Here is a 20,149-nt window from a genome sequence, read left to right as displayed (position 1 = left end):
TTCCTTAATAATTTTTTTTAAATGATCAAAGGCAACAAAGAAATCACATTTTTATAGGAGTGCAATTCTTTTCTATCCTGCAAAGTCTCAGAACCCCAAATGTACCTTTTGTCATTTTTATCACCTCTTGACAACCCATGATAAAGCATTATTAAAATACGATATTGATTTCTGAAGGCATACAAGGTCGGCTACATGAAAATGAACATCACTAAATTTTATAATTCTTCAGTGAGTGTAGCTGTATCGTGATAAACTGATTATTCAGAAACCTTCTCTCTCAGGTTTATAGGACAAGAAACTTAGCAAAAACACTAAAACTGTAGCCTACAATGCTGTCAGCACTTTGCCTACCACCAGATTTGAGAAACTCAGATTTCCAGGAGAAACCTTCAGCTCCTTGTCACTGCAGACCATCACCTTACACAGCACGTCATCACCGCATCTAGCCCAGCCCTGCTGCTGCCTCCCTTCACCCATCAACCCAAACAGCTCAACGCCTGACCTCCTCGCGGACCTTCCACAACCCCTGAGGCTTTTTCTCAGGCAATTTTGGCCCAGCCTGCTCACCTGGCAAACTCTTACTCATTCTTCAGGGCTCACTTCAAATGCCTCATCAACAAAGACTTCCCTGGCTCTTCGGGGCAAAACTTGCACTCTTTCACAGTCCTAGTACAATCTGTGTCTCAGTAGATTACGTACAGTTCAGTATCTTTAACCCCATTCCTATTACTGAGGCTGTACTAGCAAACAATGAGAGCAGTCACGAGCAGATACTGAGCATCTAGCAAACAGGGGCATCAGCTCTTCTCCTGACCCCCACGCTTACACCAAACCACTCCTGTTATTTTACTTATGTTTTTGTCTTCACGTCCACATAAGATTAGACACAGTCTAGCAGAGCAGTGAACACACCCACGTGAGAGATGAGTGCTCACATACACTTCTCCCCAGGTATCAATGAATTAGCTGCATGGATAGCACTTGATATAATGCTCCTTAAGCAAAATCATAAATCCAGTCCTTATCTGGATTTGCCCCAAGTCTTGGTCCCCAACATATTCAGAGACCTGGTTCATGCATCATCTCCCCCTGTCAATCCACCTTAATTAAACAAGAGCACCGTAAGAACAAGGAAAAAAAAAAGAGAGAAGAACAGATATCTGGGGTGGTGGGGCCAGTATAATTTTTTTCCAAAATCAATATAAAGTAAACGCTTAAAAGAGAAAACCCCATTTACAAAGGCAACAAAGAAGATAAAATACTTAAGGATAAACTTAAGATATGTTCAAAATCCACAGTATGAAGAAAACTATTAAACATTCCTGAAAGACACAAATGAAAGACAGGCCTTGTTCTTAAGATGTCTCAACACCATTAAAATGTCAGCAGGCACTAAGTTAATATGTGAAGATGATACACGCCCAACAAAAAACCAAGTTTTTTATGTAATTAAATGAGTTGATATTTGTGGAAAAATAAAAATACAGTAGGTAGGAAAACACTGAAAGGACAGGCTACGAAGAGGAAGTAACCCTATCAGATATTAAAATACAGTACAAAGGCTTTATAATTAAAATAGTGTGCAAGAGTACACAAATGGACAGATCAATGGAGCAAAACAGAAAATCCAGAAATTACAAATGGAACTTTAGTATATAATAAAGTCAGTATCTCAAATCTTTGGGTTACAGATAGACTTTTAAATAAATGGTGTTGGGACAAGACAGCCATTTGGAAAAAGATCAAATTAGATCTATTCCTCTCTCAAAAGAGTAAATTCCAAATTGAGCAGAAGGCTAAATGTAATAAATGAAAAAGTATATAGGTGAATTTTTCTATAAGTTGAGTATAGGTAAGGAAAGACTTTCTAATTACTACTTTTTTTAAAAAAAGGTTTTAAATTTGATTACATAAAATTTTTAAAAAACAACTTTGAATGGTAAAAAATTCCATGTACAGTCAAATTGGGAAAAAAAATTACATGAGATGTCACAGGAAAAGAACTAACATCTTTAATACACAAAGAACTTGCAACAAATGGTGGGGAGGTGGGGAGTAGAGACCGAAACTCCCTCATGGTGATGACTGTACAACTCTGTAAACATGCTAAAAACCACTGAATTATTTATACTATGGGTGAACTGTGTGGTATATAAAATATGTTATCAATAAAAAAGATGTAAAAACGGCTGTTAAATATATAGAAAGATGTTCATCTCAATCATAAGAGAAAGGCAAATTAAAATTAAACTAAGATTCCATTTCTCACTCGTTAGAATGGCAAAAATTTTTCAAGCTTGATAATACACTCTGTTAGGGAGGCTGAGTAACAGGCCTCGTCATGAACTGTTGGCGGGAATGCAAATAATCCCCATGTAGGGAAAACAGGCGGTATCTTCAATTAAAATTATCCCATGTCCAGGAATTTACCCTGAAGAAACATCTCCCAACAATACATATATATGTATGGCAAAGTTATGCACTGCTGCGTTATTTATTATTCAAAATGCTGGAAAAGACCAAAATGTTCAAACATAAGAGATTAATTGAATAAACTCTGGTACATGCACAAAATGGAATATCATACAGCTGTTTAAAGAAAAGAAGCATGAAGAAAATATTTATAAATGCCCAAATTTCCAGAATACTGTAAAAAAGGCAAAGCGCAAATAAAGATGAACAGTATGCTACTTCTCATGTAAGAAAAGGGGAATTACAAAACATACACGTATCTACTTACCAGTATAGGAAGGACAAACCGGAAAATGAAATTGGTGATGGGGTGGGGGGCCTGGGGTGGAAGGATGGGGAAGGAGTGCTACTTCTGAGTAAACCGTTATATAGTTTCGACTTTTTGAAGTATATTAATATTCCTCATATCAAACTAAAGTTAAATCAACAAAGATGAGGGGGAAAAACTTAAAACTGAAAGCATACAGAAACACATGAACCCAACTGTATTTCCAGTGAATGAATAACCACACTGAAAGAAGGAGAAAAGAACTGACGCAAGTAACTTCTGTACATAGTACTGAGTACACACCCTCGTCTGGGGCAGGGGAGGGGCGGGGGGAGGACTAGAAACAAATCCTTTATAGTAGGCTGGTTTTTCAAGAACAGAGAAGCAGAGATAGCAGTATGAATGGAGCATTTTTGAAATTAGTTTAAGTGTACTGTAGAACTAAGCAAAAGAGGAAATATTGTATGCTCGGAGCCAGGATTCTAATTGTGGAAGAAATGAGATAAAACAGAAACAGAGTAGGAGAAGGCAAGGAAGGGGCCTAAGGGAATGGAACTGGAGGCACTGGTGTGAGCACATGACTGTGTGTGGTTGTATATTTGTATTTCCCAGCTCTGCTGCTGAAAGGGCTTAGAAGGGAAGACACCCTTGTAGCAATAAGTATCAGAGTTCCTTTGACAGCTGATTTCAGGGTGAGGGCAGGGAATGTATTAACAAGACGAGCCTGGGATATTTTGTTTGGACAGAGAATGCGGAGGTACTCAAAATAATGATGGGAATATGTCAAATGAGCACAAGAGGTAGCCAAAAGGGCTCCCAATCGCCAAATCTGGCACAACTTCAGCATCAATATAAATAAAATTGAATACTGCATTATAAATCATGGAAAAAAATACATATCAATGAGTTCACACTGATAATGTATAGATCAGTAAGTGGGAAAAGGGGAGTGCTCTTCCTTACAGCAGAACGCCAAGTGCCAGAGCTAGATGTGGAAGGAGTGCTGGGTTTATAACTCTTGAACTAGGGTAAAGGATATGCAAATTCTCTGTAAGCTTGCGAGTATGTCCACAAAAACATTTTTTTAAAAAAATCTTACATTTCTCAGTGCTTCATAAATAGCTCTAAACGCTGGTTGCTTATCATCATGGTAAACACCTCTGTTCCCATGAAGAATAAAGATTCCTTCTTCTTCGGCTTCTTGGCAATTGCTTCCATATATGCAATGATCTGGTCGATAATTCCATTGACACGGAAAAACAAAAAGGCTTTCTAGGCAGAGACAAAACAAAAAAGCAAACATACCCTAATTCCACAGAATTAATACTTTGCAAAATTTTAGTTTAAATTTAGTTTACTCTGTCTTAAAAAAAAAGAGTGATAGCCATTAGTATAAGCCAAAATCAAATAAATGCATTTCTCCAGTTCTGACTAAATATTAACTATGATTATTTTTACAAATGCAAAGAATAAATTTAAATGATTACCTGGATTATGAAAAAATATGATATTCAACAGATCTTGATCACCCCATGTGATGTTCAGTTTGTATTTTTTAAGCAGTGGCATAAGTATATCTCCCCATCGTAGTCGCACAGAGGTCATATCATTCTGTTGGTAAATACATTAATGAGATTCTCAGGCTTCCAGGTGTAAAATGGCAGCATAATGACAGTTCCCCATTCTTCCCTTAGCAATTGTTACAGATCAAGGGGAGAAGTGTAAACTTTCTTTTTTTTTTTTTTTTTTTTTGGTGGTATGCGGGCCTCTCACTGCCGTGTCCTCTCCCGCCGCGGAGCACAGGCTCCGGACGCGCAGGCCCAGCGGCCATGACTCACGGGTCCAGCCGCTCCGCGGCATGCGGGATCCCCCCGGAACCGGGGCACGAACCCGCGCCCCCTGCATCGGCAGGCAGACTCCCAACCACTGCGCCACCAGGGAAGCCCAGAAGTGTAAACTTTTGTTTCAAAACCAAGTGACCCTAATGTAAACATAAATGTCAGTAAAACTGCCCAGCTGGAGTGCAGAAGATAACAAAAGAAGGTATCTGAAGCTGCACAAAGAAGTGATAAAACTAACAGATGTCAGGGAGGAAAGGGAAAGAGAAAGTAGGTGGTAGTTTAAGTACTATGACTGTGACCTCATCTTAAAAAGCAGATAGCTTTAGTACCTATGTCATATGTCTAGACACAGTACCTCTGTCTCTATCATACAGCTGCTGAGGATCAAACCTATTAATATATAAATAAAGAGTACTAGGAAGTACCTGGCACAGTGTTAGCTATTATTATCACCATGATCATTATTATTCTTAGTCTGATTTGCCAACCCTTTATAACTGGCATTTCAAAGAGGGCATTTGAAATTGATAAATCAAAAATAGATACTGAATTTCGTCAGATGCCTTTTCAGCCTCTACGGAACTACTCATAGCTCATACCTAAGGAAACAACAGAGTTGAAAGAGCGCTGGGGATCAAGTGAACCTGGGGTGAAGTTGAATACTAAGTCTTTTATACCAATCTGACTCTGTGAAACTCTCCAGACTTAAACCAGTACTCCTCAAAGTACAGTTTGCAGTGTGCTGATCAGTGAATTTTTCATGTCCTCTACAAGATTTAAGTACACAAATTAAGAGTAAGATTTAGAAACATTTATAGCAACTTTATGTCTATTTAGTCTAATATTTTCCTAGTAATTTATTTATATTATTTTTAGAAAAGCATTGCCTCATGACAGATTGTAAATAATGTTTAAAAAAACACGGATTCTTCTCCACAGATAGCTTAAAAAACATTATTACAAGCTATTCTAGGATATATAACAAACACAATGGAGGTATAAACAATCTATCCTTCGAGAAAGAAAAGTCAGAATTCCTGGGGGAAAAACTACGTATTTAAACTAAATATAATCTGCTATAATTGTATTACCTTTGTGTGAAATTTCTCAGAATGCAGTAAATACAGTAAACTATACACAATCAGAAATAAATCTGGAAAATGACTGAAGCAAGTTTTACTTAAGGAAATATTAAGAAAATACTTTATTGAAAGGATGACTCTGAAATAAGTCACAGATCATGTTCACTAAATGTTCTTAGGATCTGAAAAGGAAACTTCTGAATTGCTCAAAAGGACCAAGACCAGAAACAGATTAAATAGACAGGACTGGTGGACCCCTTGTACCATGTCAATGTTCAAGTCTTCACTGGATTCTACTTATGAAAAAAAAAATGTATAGAGAGACAGAAATACACCTATTCAAAGAAATACATCTATTCAAAGAAAAGAAAGATAAAATTACAAGGTCCAGGGCAGTTTTAGGGAAAAAAGAAAAAAATCAAGGGGTGGGAGGTGGGGGGGACCTTTATAATACACGTAAAGGAAAAGTCCTACTAGAAAAATACTGGACAAGAAGCAATAACACTAGTATTATTTGCTGAGGATACAACCTAGAATATCCAAGACAACCAACGAAAACTATGAGAAATGAGTTTAATAAAGAGGCATCATATATAAAAAGAGCTCAAGTCAACAGAAATGGAAAAACGGCAAAGTACAGAAATAGTCAAAGGATATGGCCATACAGCCATTCACAAAGGAGGAAACAAAAATGGCTAAAATTTGTATGAAAAGATTTTCATCCCACATTGGTGGTACAGTCAGGAAAGTAAAAATTAAAATACATGAGATATTTTTCAGCCATGTAACTACATATTCATACTAGTACACACAAACAATAAAATCAAAACATTCTTTCTCCACAATATCACACATATTAAATGTGACAGACTATATGTACTGACATAAAAATCATTTATATATTTACTAAGTGAAAAAAGCAAACTGAAGATATATAAAAGAATTCTACATATAAATGCTAATGTACATGTATATCTGTTTCAAAATACTTTTTTAAAGGGTCTGAAGAATACACAGCAAAGTTTATAATGCCATTTGGGCAAAGGAATGAAACTGAGGAGAGTGGTGTGTAAAGGGGGGACTTGTCTTTTTACTCTATATGCAATGAATTGCCTGAATTTTTATAAGCATGATTTAGTTTTGTAAATTTTTTTTTAAAGAAAACATTTTAAATCTTACAGTACAATACCTTGAAAAGTACAGTAGTACAGTACAACAGCTGGCATACAGGAACTGGCATCAAGTGAACAGGCAAGAAGAGTTACTGACTGGAGGAGGGAGAGGAGGTGGGAGATGACAGAGCTGAAGTATTTTTGTAATTTTTTAAAAAGATGTAGTTCTAATTTACTAATTTCAGCAAACCTACCAAAATGCACATGCATTATATTAAGATAAATTAGTTTCATTTCTAGAACTATGTATGCTTTTGAAAATAGACAGACTCATTATTATCCTCAGTTTAGGTTACAAACAAATACAAAACTGACAGGTGGCTATTCCTATTATGTTCCAACAATGCTAGAAACTGAGAATTCATCAATTCCCAAAGATTAGTTACTCTCCTAATCTCTGAAAAGTTCCATCCCTTTTGGTAAGATGTTCATTGATATTGTTTTAAGCTCTACACGTAACACAATAAAAGCCCTCCATCACATACATCTTTCAAATATGTAAAAAACGACCCTCACAGCCACCTCACAGTAAGTATTCTCTTTTTTTTTAATTTTTCAATAATTCATTAATGGCCTAGTTTCTAAAACTTCTGTCTGTCCTCTGCCAGTAATTATCTACTGAGTTGCTACTTTACGCCAGACTCCATGCTAAATATTCTGAATACAAAGCTGCATAAAAGACACACCCTGCCCTCAGTAGATGGAGAAAACAGGCAAAAATTACTTTACAAAGTAATACATGGCACGACATGAACAGGGTACAGTAAATATACAAGAAAAAAATTCTCAGGATGCCTTATTTATATTCTCTGGTTTTTAGCTAATAAATAGAAAAAGGTTAAGAAATATCTTAATAGAGATTCAACACTGCAAATACAATCATAATACAAAATACAAAGCAGTATCTTAGCCAGTGTTATATCAATGTCTATCAAGCATTATGAGAAAAAAAACAAAAAAGTTAGAATTTTACTATTTTAATTTTTAAAATATATAATTATAATACATCAGGTTGGAACTGAATAATCATGAATGGTAGGGCTGGGTGACAGCAAAGCAAAGACTTTAAAACATGGCCATGGCCACTGTCCTAAGTGGGTAATCTTACAGCTTTTCATGTGATAGGCACTATGGGGTAACATTCATGGATCTGCGTGAAACAGTTTGAAAAGTTATTACAAGTAATTCAGTTACATCACTAGAGCTCTAAAATTTAAGATCTGTGCCAGAAATTATAGAGTTAGTAGGAAAAAACAAGGCAATGTTTGCTAAAGGTATGTTTGGAAATCAGGAAAAATAAAGAAAGATATATGAAAAACAGAACTAAAAATCAATAAATTTTGTAGAAACATATCAGCAATCATAAATACAATATTTAGAAACAGAGTAAATCTGTGTTGTTCCCACTGGGCAAGAATAGAGTTGTTTGAAACAGAGGGATAGTAGGTATGAAGTAAATTGCGCCTACTAAATTAATGTACTATCACACTCATATTTTTCTTCATTAAGTCATTAATACATAGAAAAAAACAAAAGCTTGAAAGTTTAGAAATTATTTCAACTCATATCTACATCTCTAGCTGGTTTAGAACATGCCACAGACAAAAAGAAAAGGGAAAGGGGAGAAACTGTTAAACATATTTAAGAATGATATTTAAGTAAGTAAAAGGTAAATAAAAAATAATCAGAGATTTGAACTATATAGCTGCAATCTGAAATTTTCTTAAAAATCAAGTAATGGTGTTACACTAAATTATCTCTAAGGTTACTGCAACACTACACTTCTCATAATTCTAAGAATTTCAAATGAAGAGCTCCTGAGCAGGCACATTATTCCTTAGCACATAATCTTACAGCACCATCTTCTGGTATAATATTACTGTGCATAGTCTAACCATCAGAAAAGTAAGAAAACTCATGGTATGACACCTGTTTTATTTAGTAAAACTTTATGGTACATGAAATTTTAAAACTCAAAATGTATCAAAAAATTGGGTAATTGAAGAAAGATGTTCACTTGTAAGCAAAAGCAAAGGTTACACTGGCCTCATTAATGCATTCATTTGTGGAAGACAAAAGTGAAATGAAATCAAGATTTCAGAAAGGTACAGAAAATGGGAAAGCTAAAAAAAACCCTAGGTTTACTAGATCTTTACAGAAGACAAGAGTGATGGGTATTAACTGTCTTAAGAATGAAATGGCGAGATGTGAGTGGTGAAGGCTACAAGCAGTACTGCTGCCTAGAGCAAGGATAAGAAGGGACGAGAGATTTAAATCAGACATGCAGAAAGGAGTAATAAGTAATGGTGTAAATTCTGGTCCACCAGAAGCCATAAGAAAAATACCAGACAAATATATATATACACATACAAATATACATATATATTCATACCATAAAAGACATAATATCCCTTGATATTTGAGTTAGTACTAACTAGATGTAAAAGGATAAACAGTGAGTCTCTATCAGTGTTTCAGAAGCCACTGCTTTTAGCTAACACTGAAGTGCTTACCATGTGTCATGCTCTGTACTAAGCATTTTGAATGGGTCTCTTTTAAAAAGACAACCTACATAAGTCCATTTATTATCTCTACTTTTCAGCTGAGAGCACTGACATTTGAAAGTTAACTAGTTGGCTAGTGGTTGTGGTGAACAGGTGGCAAAGCTAAACGTAAGGCTAAACCACTTGACCCCAATGCCCCCAGACTACAACGACTTAAGGACTCATCAGCATGAAACTGGTAAACAGTACAACACACTCATGTGTTCAGAATATGCAGAATAAGAGAATTTAAATAGCCTCACTCTTCTACTGACCCCACAATTTGAGAGATGAGAAACACACAGGAACTTTTTTTTTTAAGTTAACTTCCAATAGCACCAAAATAGCCAACATTTCCTATGTGTTAGCCTCCCTTCTAACTAATTTAACCCTCACAAAAGCCCTATGACATAGGTACTGTTATCTATCATCCCATTTCACAGATGAGGAAATCAAAGCCCAGAGATGTTCAAAACTTACCCAAGATCTCAGTGTCTGAACCAAGCCAACGGTTCTTAGCTCTTAACCACAATCTGTGTTCCCCCAAGACGTACCACACTTTAGATTCAAGTATTATGAGGCTGCACAACTACAAAATGACAACTCCTGCCTGGAATACCAATCTAGGAAGGTGATGTTCACACTTGCTGCATTGTTACTTCATTGTAACACCATCTGCTCTGACCTACTGTAATGCTCTAATAAACAGAATACTAAGAACACACTTTTCTTCAATTATTCTAGATAAGTGGAAAAATTCTGAATAGCTCGATCTAGTTTTTAATAAAGCAAAATTAAATTGGAAACCAAACAATATGGAGGGAAAAGAGAGAGAAGTTAACCTGGATCGGTGACTTACCTTGAAATACTTCCTTCTCATTCTGGTCATGTTCATCAACATAACTCCAGAGTTCACTCCAGTTTTTCCATAGTATGGATGTCTGGCAAAGCGATTATACCAGCCTATTCGAGGCTCTTCATGTTCTGGTGCCATTGCAGCAATTTGTGTGGAATTAAATTTCTTTAGTAAAGACCAAATATCATCAACGGGCCGTAAAAAAAGGATATCAGTGTCGACATACAATAGTGAGTCAACTTCTTTCAGGATTAACTGTGGGGAAAGATATTTGAATCATTAACTGTAACTCTATTTAATATAAAACATGAAAGAGGCTTTCATTATTTAAAAAACGCCTAAGAGAGAAACTAATTGACATTAATTTTTAAAAGTAGTTTTTCCCAAGTCTCTCATTTTTTACAAGAGCATATATAGATGGTCTGCTAATCTCTTTAATTAACTTTTAGAGAAGAAAAGCTATATAAAAACAAATCAGAACAAAAACTCAATACTAAAAATTGGAAGAAAAAATAAAAGCAGTAGCCTCAAAGACTAGGGTGGAAATGTTTTTCATAATGGAAAATAACATTAGCTTCGGTGAACTGACATATCGAATCTTAATTTCCTGAGGTAAATACAGAAATTAATCAGTACAAATGGAGATCTCAACTCGTCCCCTCAGCCTGTAACACTAATGGCCAGCACCTTTACCTCATTCTGGGCTCAGCCAGCAAATGGTAGAGCCAAAATTGAAGTCCAGACCACCTAACTCCAGAACCCATGCTCTTATTTCTGAGCTTACTACCTCCCAACAAATCGAAGAAAATGTGCACTCACATAGCAAGGGTGAAGACAAGACTTGTCTTGGAAGACTCGCTATGTCACTTTCCGAGAGACGTTAAACCTCCAACATGCATCTCTTATAGGAATTTTCAAGGGTACGTTTTTATTTCTGCCTTATCCATATACTTTAGAATGTGACTCCTGCGAATTTAAATGTATTGCCTATTCCAGTGTATTAGTAAGACTCAATGATTAGGTTAACCTAAAGGGTTTTGGTTAAGAATACAAAGACGATAAGAGCTTGATCTTCATTCTGCTCCTTTTCAAAGCTGCTACCTCCTCCTGCAGTTACGAAGGTGAGCAGTTACGAAGCTGAAATCACTCCATGCCCCCACTGATTTAGTATCAGGCTGGGGAAAAATATCTGACAGTTGGCTACAGAGCCTGAGTAGAGAAGGCTCACTTGTTCAAAGACTACAATTAAAAGGGTATGTATGTATGTGGATGTCTGTTCCTCTCTCTCTTTTTGCGGGGCGAAGAGTGAGGGAAATTGTTTTTATATCAACATTTTGCTTCTGTACCATGAGACAAATGTGTGTTTACAGACTTTTGTATTGTTAGCAATCTAGGAAGACACTACAGGAAGCTCCAGGGTTACTGTTGGGAGCCACTGCCAACTGGAGTTCATACATAAGGTTAAATAATAACCACGTCAGTATTTTTCTATGCTTCCTTTTGGCGGAACAAGGAGTCGGCAGAGCTTACATTGGTTCTTTTAATCCATCTATTTTAGAGGAGAAACTTAGTAAAAAAAAGGATTTTACTTAGAAAAATGAAGAATCAATTTACTTAGATCTGGTTAAAACGATGCAGAAGTAAGAGTGAAGGACGAGGACAATTTGACAGGCTTCAAGTATTTAATTTTAGTATTCAAATTCCATTTAGGAATTTAACCAGATTACATCATTAAATGATCTGGCAAATTTCCTATCAAGACATCAACAATTAAACTTGTTAATAATGCAGAATAAAACAGAAGAGCAATGACTGTAACCTCATGCTTCTTTCATCATTGTTTTTCGGTGACATATCTGTGTTTATTTAATGTCATAATGTGCTTGTTTAATGTCAGCCTCCCACATCAGACAACAGGCTCTATGAAAACAAGCAATCTGTTTCATTCATTCCTATATACCCAGCACTTCATTACAGATACTTGGTAGAATAGAGGCACTCAAACTATTAAGTAAATGATGTAACACTGCAATGATTCAACATAAGATTTTTTTTTAATTTTTAAAATTTAAGGCCTACATTAAGTACCTAAAACTTCTTAGGCTTTTCCCCTTTAATCCCTTATTTGTGTGCTTCTTACAATGAAAGCAGGTAATGAGAAAGATATCCTAGGATCCAGATTTTTTATGCTCAGCAATAAAGCTACTGGTTAGGCAGACTCAGCTATCAAAATGTAACTTAATTTTAAATTTTAACTGACATCCTGGATTTGATAAACTCTATTCTTAATATACTAAGAATTGCCTTAATCCACTTAATAATAACAAGTAACTTAAGTTTCTTCCCAGTAATTCACCTTCCAGAAACTTGTGAGCTTCTTAAACTCAGTATTTCTAACTACCGTAACTATTTTAAACATTACAGTGGTTCTAACAACTACTGAGAATTTTAAAACTATCAGTGAATTCAATTCAAAATGGAAAAGGTAAGCTGGCTTCTGAATATTTTTATTTATTTTTATTTATTTTTTCTTTTTTGGCTATACCATGCGGCTTGCAGGATCTTAGTTCCTGACCACAGATCAAACCCGTGTCCCCTGCAGTGGGAGCTTGGAGTCCCAACCACTGGACCGCCAGGGAAGTCCCTGAATATTTTTAGATTAAAAAGAAATAATCAGGGTTTATCACCAGAGACCACCACCAAAGAACAGCCCCATTGAATAAATGGTTCCCATTTCCCTTCGAGTTCACGTGCCTCAAATTTTGTGTCTGTGTTAAAATATCAGCCAGAAAAGGTGAACTGGCTTGCTGTTAAGACAGAAATGATTATCTAATGATCTACTTCATGTCCCAAATTATAAATGAAGTCTGCACCTGGCAGGTGATCCTGCCACTGCATTCCTCCTGGCAAAGACTTGGCTCCATTAAGACCTGATGACCTCTAACTCCTTCTTAGAGATGAAAGTTTATAGCAACTGAATCAATTAAAATGTAAGAAATAGCATTTCAACAGAAATTATTTACATTTTTCGTTTTTAACAGAGGTTTTTTTATTCTATCTTTTATTTGTTCTATGGGAAGTTTTTCTTTCTTCTAATGTTCAAAGGGAAAATCATACATGTGTGTTTATTTAACTGATCTATTTGGAACTCTTCATTAACTTGTGTGTGTAACAGCAACATGCAAACAAACGAAAAAAACACTGGAGAAAAAACTTACTGGCAAGAACAATCTCTGGGAAGCACACGGTTTAAAGAGCTTTTTCCATTCTGCTGCATTCTCACTTGGAAAAGTTATCGGGTATAATGAATAATTAAATGTTTGGAGAAATGACCAGCTGTTAAGCTAAAATAAAAAAACAAATAAAAAATAAAAACTCGGTTTAGATTTCTCTTTCTCTGCAAAATCATAAACCAACAGATTATTTTTCAAAAGCTAAAATTTAAGATGTTATACATTGTATGTCATACACACTTAAGAGAAAGTTAGATTTTTCTTTCCCACCATTTTGTTTCCATTCAAAATCTTAAAGTCATTCCAATATGCTAGAAAGACTCCACCGTAAAGATCTGAGGGACAATTGAAGTTATAAGGATATCAACCACAAAACCAAAGTGGAAAGAGCCTTACAAACTGTTCGCCTCCATCAGCTTGACCTGATGTATAAATCCTCTCAATCCCTGAACAAGTTAAACTCAGAAAAATTAAGCACTAATTTTATTACCACAGTATGTATGATATAACAGAAAATATTTACAATCCAAGTCAGACCAATGTGAAAAACTGATTAGAAAATATTTATCTATGTAGATTCAATATTCCTGGTAATAAAATATTTTGATAAATACATAAATACATAAATGATTTTAAAAAAATGATTTAAAAAAAAATCATTACAAAAAGCAAAATCTGATTTTCTGATCTCAAAATTTATAATGAACACGTTTACTCTTTGGCAGCCTGAGTGCAATTCAAGACACTGAATTGCTTCAAATTCAGTTTAAGTATTACCTATCACTGCTGCTTAAACAGAATTGTTGATTTAAATTTCCTACAGAGCATTCACAATTTTTGCAGGAAGAAAAAACTAAGCATTTTATATAACAGGCTGAAGATGATCTCTTTTTGAATTATGTCTGTGTTCAAGTAATTTTTACTTTTTAAAAATTTTTTAAAATGCTCAACACATATCTATTTTTTATTGTTTTATTTTTATTTTATTTATTTTCAGTTGCATCGGGTCTTAGTTGCGGCACACAGGATCTTTCATTGTGGCGCTCAGGCTCTCTACTTGTGGCGTGTGAGCTCAAGTGAATGGGCACAGTAGTTGTAGCACGTGAGTTATTTGTGGCATGCAGGCTCCAGACAATGTGGGCTCTCTAGTTGTGGCGCGTGGGCTCCAGAGTGCATGGGCTCTGTAGTTGCGGCACGCAGGCTCTCTAGCTGTGGTGCGCGGGCTCAGTAGTTGCGGTGCAAGGGCTTAGTTGCCCCGCAGCATGTGGGATCTTAGTTCCCTGACCAGGAATCGAACCCACGTCCCCTTCATTGGAAGGCGGATTCTTAACCACTGGACTACCAGGGAAGTCCCTGTTCAAGGGATTTTTAAAAACATTAATTCCTCCCTCTTTCTTTCCTTCTTTCTCTCCCTCTCTCTCCCTCCCTCTCTCTCCCTCCCTCTCCCTCCCTCTCTCTCTCTCTATCTCTCTCTCTCACACACACACACACACACACACACACACACACACACAATCAATGCCTTCCAACATAGTTTAAGGGAATAACTTTACTTCCAACACACTGTTTTGATGTATCTGTTAATTAGTTTCAAACACTAGTATTTTATTTTCCTTGCGTGACTTATAAATCACTTAAAGATCCTTTCAAGGGACTTCGCTTCACAACTACAGAGCCCACGCGCTCTTGAGCCTGCGTGCTGTAACCGGAGAGAAGCCCACACGCTGTAACCAAGAGCCCAGGCACCATAACGAAAGATCCCATGTGCCGCAACTAAGACCCGACACAGCTAAAAATAAGTAAATAAATAAATAAATAAATAAATTTAAAAGAAGATCCTTTCAATACCAACTTCAAAATGAAATCTTAGTCATTCTTAAAATTCTAATATCGAATCATCTTTTCTGCAGTAAAAGCACATTCCACAAAATATTTGATTCTCCTTCATCAAAAGCAAAACCAAACAGTCTCAGGGTTAACCATGATAGTTAAAGAAAAACTAAGTTTAAAAATATAGTATATATTATACAAGCAATAACTCAGCCAGCTTTGAAGACAACACAGAAGCCGCATATAAGATGAAGCAATAAATTTATTTTACTTTTATATTACATTTTCAAAGGTTTCCACAGTTGGTAGCAATCTCTTACTATTCTCTGAACTGTTAGGATGAGATTAATTCCTCAGTTAATATTTTAGGAAACAACCCAGATAATAAGATTAAGATCACAAAAGCACATATCATAAGTACAGATACCAGAAATATTTTAAAACAGTAAGTAAAGCTTTTTTTCTGCATTGTTTTTTAATTGAAGTACAGCTGGTGTACAATATTATATAAGTTACAGATGTAAGGTACAGGTACACAAGTTTTAAAGGTTACACTCCATTTATAGTTATTATAAAATATTGGCTACATTCTCACACTATATATAGGATATACTGTGGTGTAAAATATATCCTGTAGCTTATTTTATACATAATAATTTGTACTTCTTAATCTCCTACCCCTATATTGCCTGTCCTCCTTTCCCTCTCCCCACTGGTAACCACTAGTTTGTTCTCTGTTAAGTGTGAGTCTGTTTCTTTTTTGTTACATTCACTAGTTTGTTGTAATTTGTAGATTCTACACATAAGTGATATTATACAGCATTTGTTTTTCTCTGACTTATTTCACTTAGCACAATGTCCTCCAAGTCCATCCATGTTGCTGCAAATGGCAAAATTTTCATTCTTTTTTATGGCTGAGTAGCATTCCACTGTGTGTGTGTGTGTGTGTGTGTGTGTGTGTGTGTGTGTGTGTGTGTGTACCATCTGTTTATCCATTCATCTGTTGATGGACACTTAGGTTGCTTCCATATCTTAGCAATTGTAAACAATGCTGCTATGAACATTGGGGTGCATGTATCTTTTCTAATGAGTGTTTTTATTTTTTTCAAATATATACCCAGGAGTGGATTGCTGAGTCATATGGTAGTTCTATTTTTAATTTTTTGAGAAACCTCCATACTGTTTTCGACAGTGTCTACACCAATTTACATGTCCACCAACAGCATATGAGGATTCCCTTTTCTCAACATCCTAATATTTCTTATTTGTGGTCTTTGTGATGATAGACAGCCATTATGACACGTGGGAGGTGAGATCTCATTGTGGGTTTTTTGTTGTTGTTGTTGTTGTTTTTGCGCTACGCAGGTCTCTCACTGTTGTGGCCTCTCCCGTTGTGGAGCACAGGCTCCGGACGTGCAGGCTCAGCGTCCATGGCTCACGGGCCCAGCCGCTCTGCGGCATGTGGGATCTTCCCGGACCGGGACACGAACCCATGTCCCCTGCCTCGGCAGGCGGACTCTCAACCACTGCTCCACCAGTGAAGCCCTCATTGTGTTTTGTTTTGTTTTGTTTTTTTTTGCAGTACGCGGGCCTCTCACTGCTGTGGCCTCTCCCGTTGCGGAGCAACAGGCTCCTGACGCGCAGGCTCAGCGGCCATGGCTCACGGGCCCAGCCGCTCCACGGCATGTGGGATCTTCCTGGACAGGGGCACGAACCCGCATCCCCTGCATGGGCAGGCAGACTCTCAACCACTGCGCCACCAGGGAAGCCCCTCTCATTGTGGTTTTGATTTGCATTTCCCTGACGATTAATGAGCAACGTTGAGCATCTCTTCATGTGCTTGTTTGTCCATCTGCATGTCCTCTTTGGAGAACCGTCTATTCAGTTCTTCTGCCCATTTTTTAATCAGGTTGTTTGTTGTTTTTGATGGTGAGTTGTATGAGCTGTTTATGTATTTTGGATATTAACCCCTTATTCGTCATATCATTTGCAAATATTTCTCTCATTCAGTAGGTTGTCTTTTCGTTTTGTCAATGGTTTCCTTTGCAAAAGCTTTTAAGTTTACTTAGGTCCCATTTGTTTATTTTTGCTTTTATTTCCTTTGCGCTTTAGGAGACAGATCCAAAAAAATAGTGCTATAATTCATGTCAAAGAGTGTTTTGCCTATGATTTCTTCTAGGAATTTTATGGTTTCTGGTCTTACATTTAGGTCTTTAATCCATTTTGAGTTTATTTTTGTGTATGGTGTTAGAGAATGTTCTAATTTCATTCCTTGTAAAATAGTAAGTAAAGCTTTAAGCCTCTTGGAATCAAAGATTTTAGCAGAAATCTAAGACTTGAGGTCACAAGTAGTGTTTTTCACTTAATATGCAAAATGAACTAATTTAACCTGAAAAAAACATCGAATACACTTTTCCTACATAGATCAAGCAAAAAACCCAAATCAGTTTGACAGCTTAATTGAGTGTAGATAGAGAGATAAGAGATGGTGCAGGGATAATCATTATCCTCTTCACCACCATCTCAGGACACAAGGTAATGAGATTTCAGGTGAAGTTTCTTCTTTGTATATGTTCTCCCTCCTATATTTATCTGTTCTCCTCTTCTTGCATAAGAATAATTTTTTTTGTTAAGGTTATGTGGCAGTCCTGATTAAAAGGGTATATCGTCAACCCACACAAACAACTAGATATGGTCACATGACTAAGTTGAAACCAATGAGATACTGGCAGGAATGTCATGTGCAACTTCTAGAAAGTTTCCTTAGAAAGGAGGAGGAGAACCCCCTTCTTCACTCCTTCCTCCTTCATGTTGGCTAGAATATGAGTGTGATGGCTGGAGCTTGAGTAGCCATCTTGGATCATGAGGTAGAAGCTTTAAGTTAAAGATGGCTCAGCCACAAGAGAGAAAAAAACAGAATCCCTGAAGACACAGCACTGCCATATACCACAGACTGCCTACTTTTATATAAGAGAGAAATAAACTTCTATCTTGTTTAAGCCACTGTTATTTTGGGTTTTCTGCCATTACAGCCAAACTGACTGTAACTAATACAAAACCAAAATAAGAAACTTTCTTACCAGAGCACGAAGCTACTTCCCTCCATATTGTCAATTAAGAGTTCCCTCCACTCAAAACAGAATTAAAACCTTTGTGCACACTCTGATTGAGGCACTCTCAAGCCAAGGATGGGAACACAATTAAGAAGTAGGACTTCTCAATCAAAACATCCTGGAACTATATAGTCAGTAAAATAAAACCTCCATGCTTGGCAAAGGACTCTAAATAGCCTAACTCCTTTTCAAAAACAAGTCTTCCTCTTACACCCTAGATCTGGAAGTACAGATGGAAGTGGCAGCAGGGAACAGTCCCCACTCTTAGAGGGCAGAGCTGCAGAATACATTTTTTTTTTAAAGGAATTTTGCCTTTTTTTAAAAAAATTTTATTCATTTATTTATGGCTGTGTATGGCTCTACATTTCTGTGCGAGGGCTTTCTCTAGTTGCGGCAAGTGGGGGCCACTCTTCATCGCGGCGTGCGGGCCTCTCACTATCGCGGCCTCTCTTGTTGCAGAGCACAGGCTCCAGGCTCAGTAACTGTGGCTCACGGGGCTAGTTGCTCCGCAGCATGTGGGATTTTCCCAGACCAGGGCTCGAACCCGTGTCCCCTGCATTGACAGGCAGATTCTCAACCACTGCGCCACCAGGGAAGCCCTAGAATACATATTTTTGTTCAACAACATTTTACTATATATACCATTAAATATTCAACTATACAGGCTTGACTAAGTCTCAAATACTTACTATGCCTTTAAAACTATCATGCAGTTGATCTTCAGCAAAAATATGGAACTGAAGAGGTTTGATGCTGAAGATAAGTGCTGACTTCAACATGGTTAGAGTTTCTTCCAGTCTTTCCCCACAGGCAACTACGGCTAGGTGCACTTCCTCAACGGGCTGCATTTTCAGACTATACCTGATAGAAAAGAAAACCACATTTTCCAACAGTATTAGTACAGGGTAACATGTTAACGACATGGTATTCTGACCGTGTTCAAAGATTGAGGTTTGAACAACAAGGTCCTACTGTACAGCAGAGGGAACTATATTCAATATCCTGTAATAAATCATAATGAAAAAGAATATGAAAGAGAATATATATATAACTGAATCACTTTGCTGTACACCAGAAACCAGCACAACATTGTAAATCAACTACAGTTCAATTGAAAAAAAAAAACAAAAAAACCTGAAGTTTGAACCTTCTATTTAAAAAGCAAAGACACATCAAATTACAAAACAGTATAATGTTGAATCAATCATATATATATATATATATATATATATATATATATATATATATACCCTCAACCAGCCTTTCTCAGCTAACGTTCCTCACCAGGAACCACAAAACACAAAAAATGACCACTTCCGCATTCCCCCAAGAATGGTACATAACTAGCATCATTCTGGATGCACGGGAGAGAAGTTAATTCACTACTCACTCTGGATGCTGTAGGACATTAGGGCTTAATTCTCTCAAGGAAACCCCCACTTGAGAAAGGGAGCAGCACTGATTTGAAGGTCTTCCATTTAATTTTTAACTATTTTACTTAAAAAAAAAAATCTCAAACACACCAAAGTAGAGAGGAGACAACAGTAAACCTCCATGTACCCATCTCTCAGCTGCAACAATTATCCATTCAAAGGTATTCTTATTTCCTCTAAAACCCCTCCCCACAGCCCCTTCCACTAACCAACAGATCATTTTGAAGCAAACCCAGATATAAATTCACCCACAAATATTTCAGTATTATATCCAATCTTCAACCATGCTGATTATAAGAAGTT

The 20,149-nt window shown here is 36.6% G+C and overlaps 1 protein-coding gene across 2 annotated transcripts in view; it reads right to left on the bottom strand.

Annotated features, from left to right (window-relative positions):
- GXYLT1 (glucoside xylosyltransferase 1) overlaps positions 1 to 20,149 on the bottom strand; it is a 52,415-nt gene that overhangs the window by 9,246 nt on the left and 23,020 nt on the right. For both annotated transcript variants that reach the window (XM_019934615.3, XM_019934616.3), the window contains 5 exons: positions 19,103 to 19,274; positions 13,456 to 13,581; positions 10,241 to 10,492; positions 4,231 to 4,354; positions 3,843 to 4,015 (listed from right to left, as the gene is read on the bottom strand). In XM_019934615.3, the coding sequence (XP_019790174.1) occupies positions 3,843 to 4,015; positions 4,231 to 4,354; positions 10,241 to 10,492; positions 13,456 to 13,581; positions 19,103 to 19,274 (847 nt within the window). The remainder of the gene's footprint in view (positions 1 to 3,842; positions 4,016 to 4,230; positions 4,355 to 10,240; positions 10,493 to 13,455; positions 13,582 to 19,102; positions 19,275 to 20,149) is intronic.

This window comes from Tursiops truncatus, chromosome 11 (assembly GCF_011762595.2).
Source record: "Tursiops truncatus isolate mTurTru1 chromosome 11, mTurTru1.mat.Y, whole genome shotgun sequence".
NCBI classification, from domain to species: domain Eukaryota; kingdom Metazoa; phylum Chordata; class Mammalia; order Artiodactyla; family Delphinidae; genus Tursiops; species Tursiops truncatus.
The sequence above is the reverse complement of the archived record's forward strand: the minus strand, read 5'-3'. Positions and strand labels throughout refer to the sequence as shown.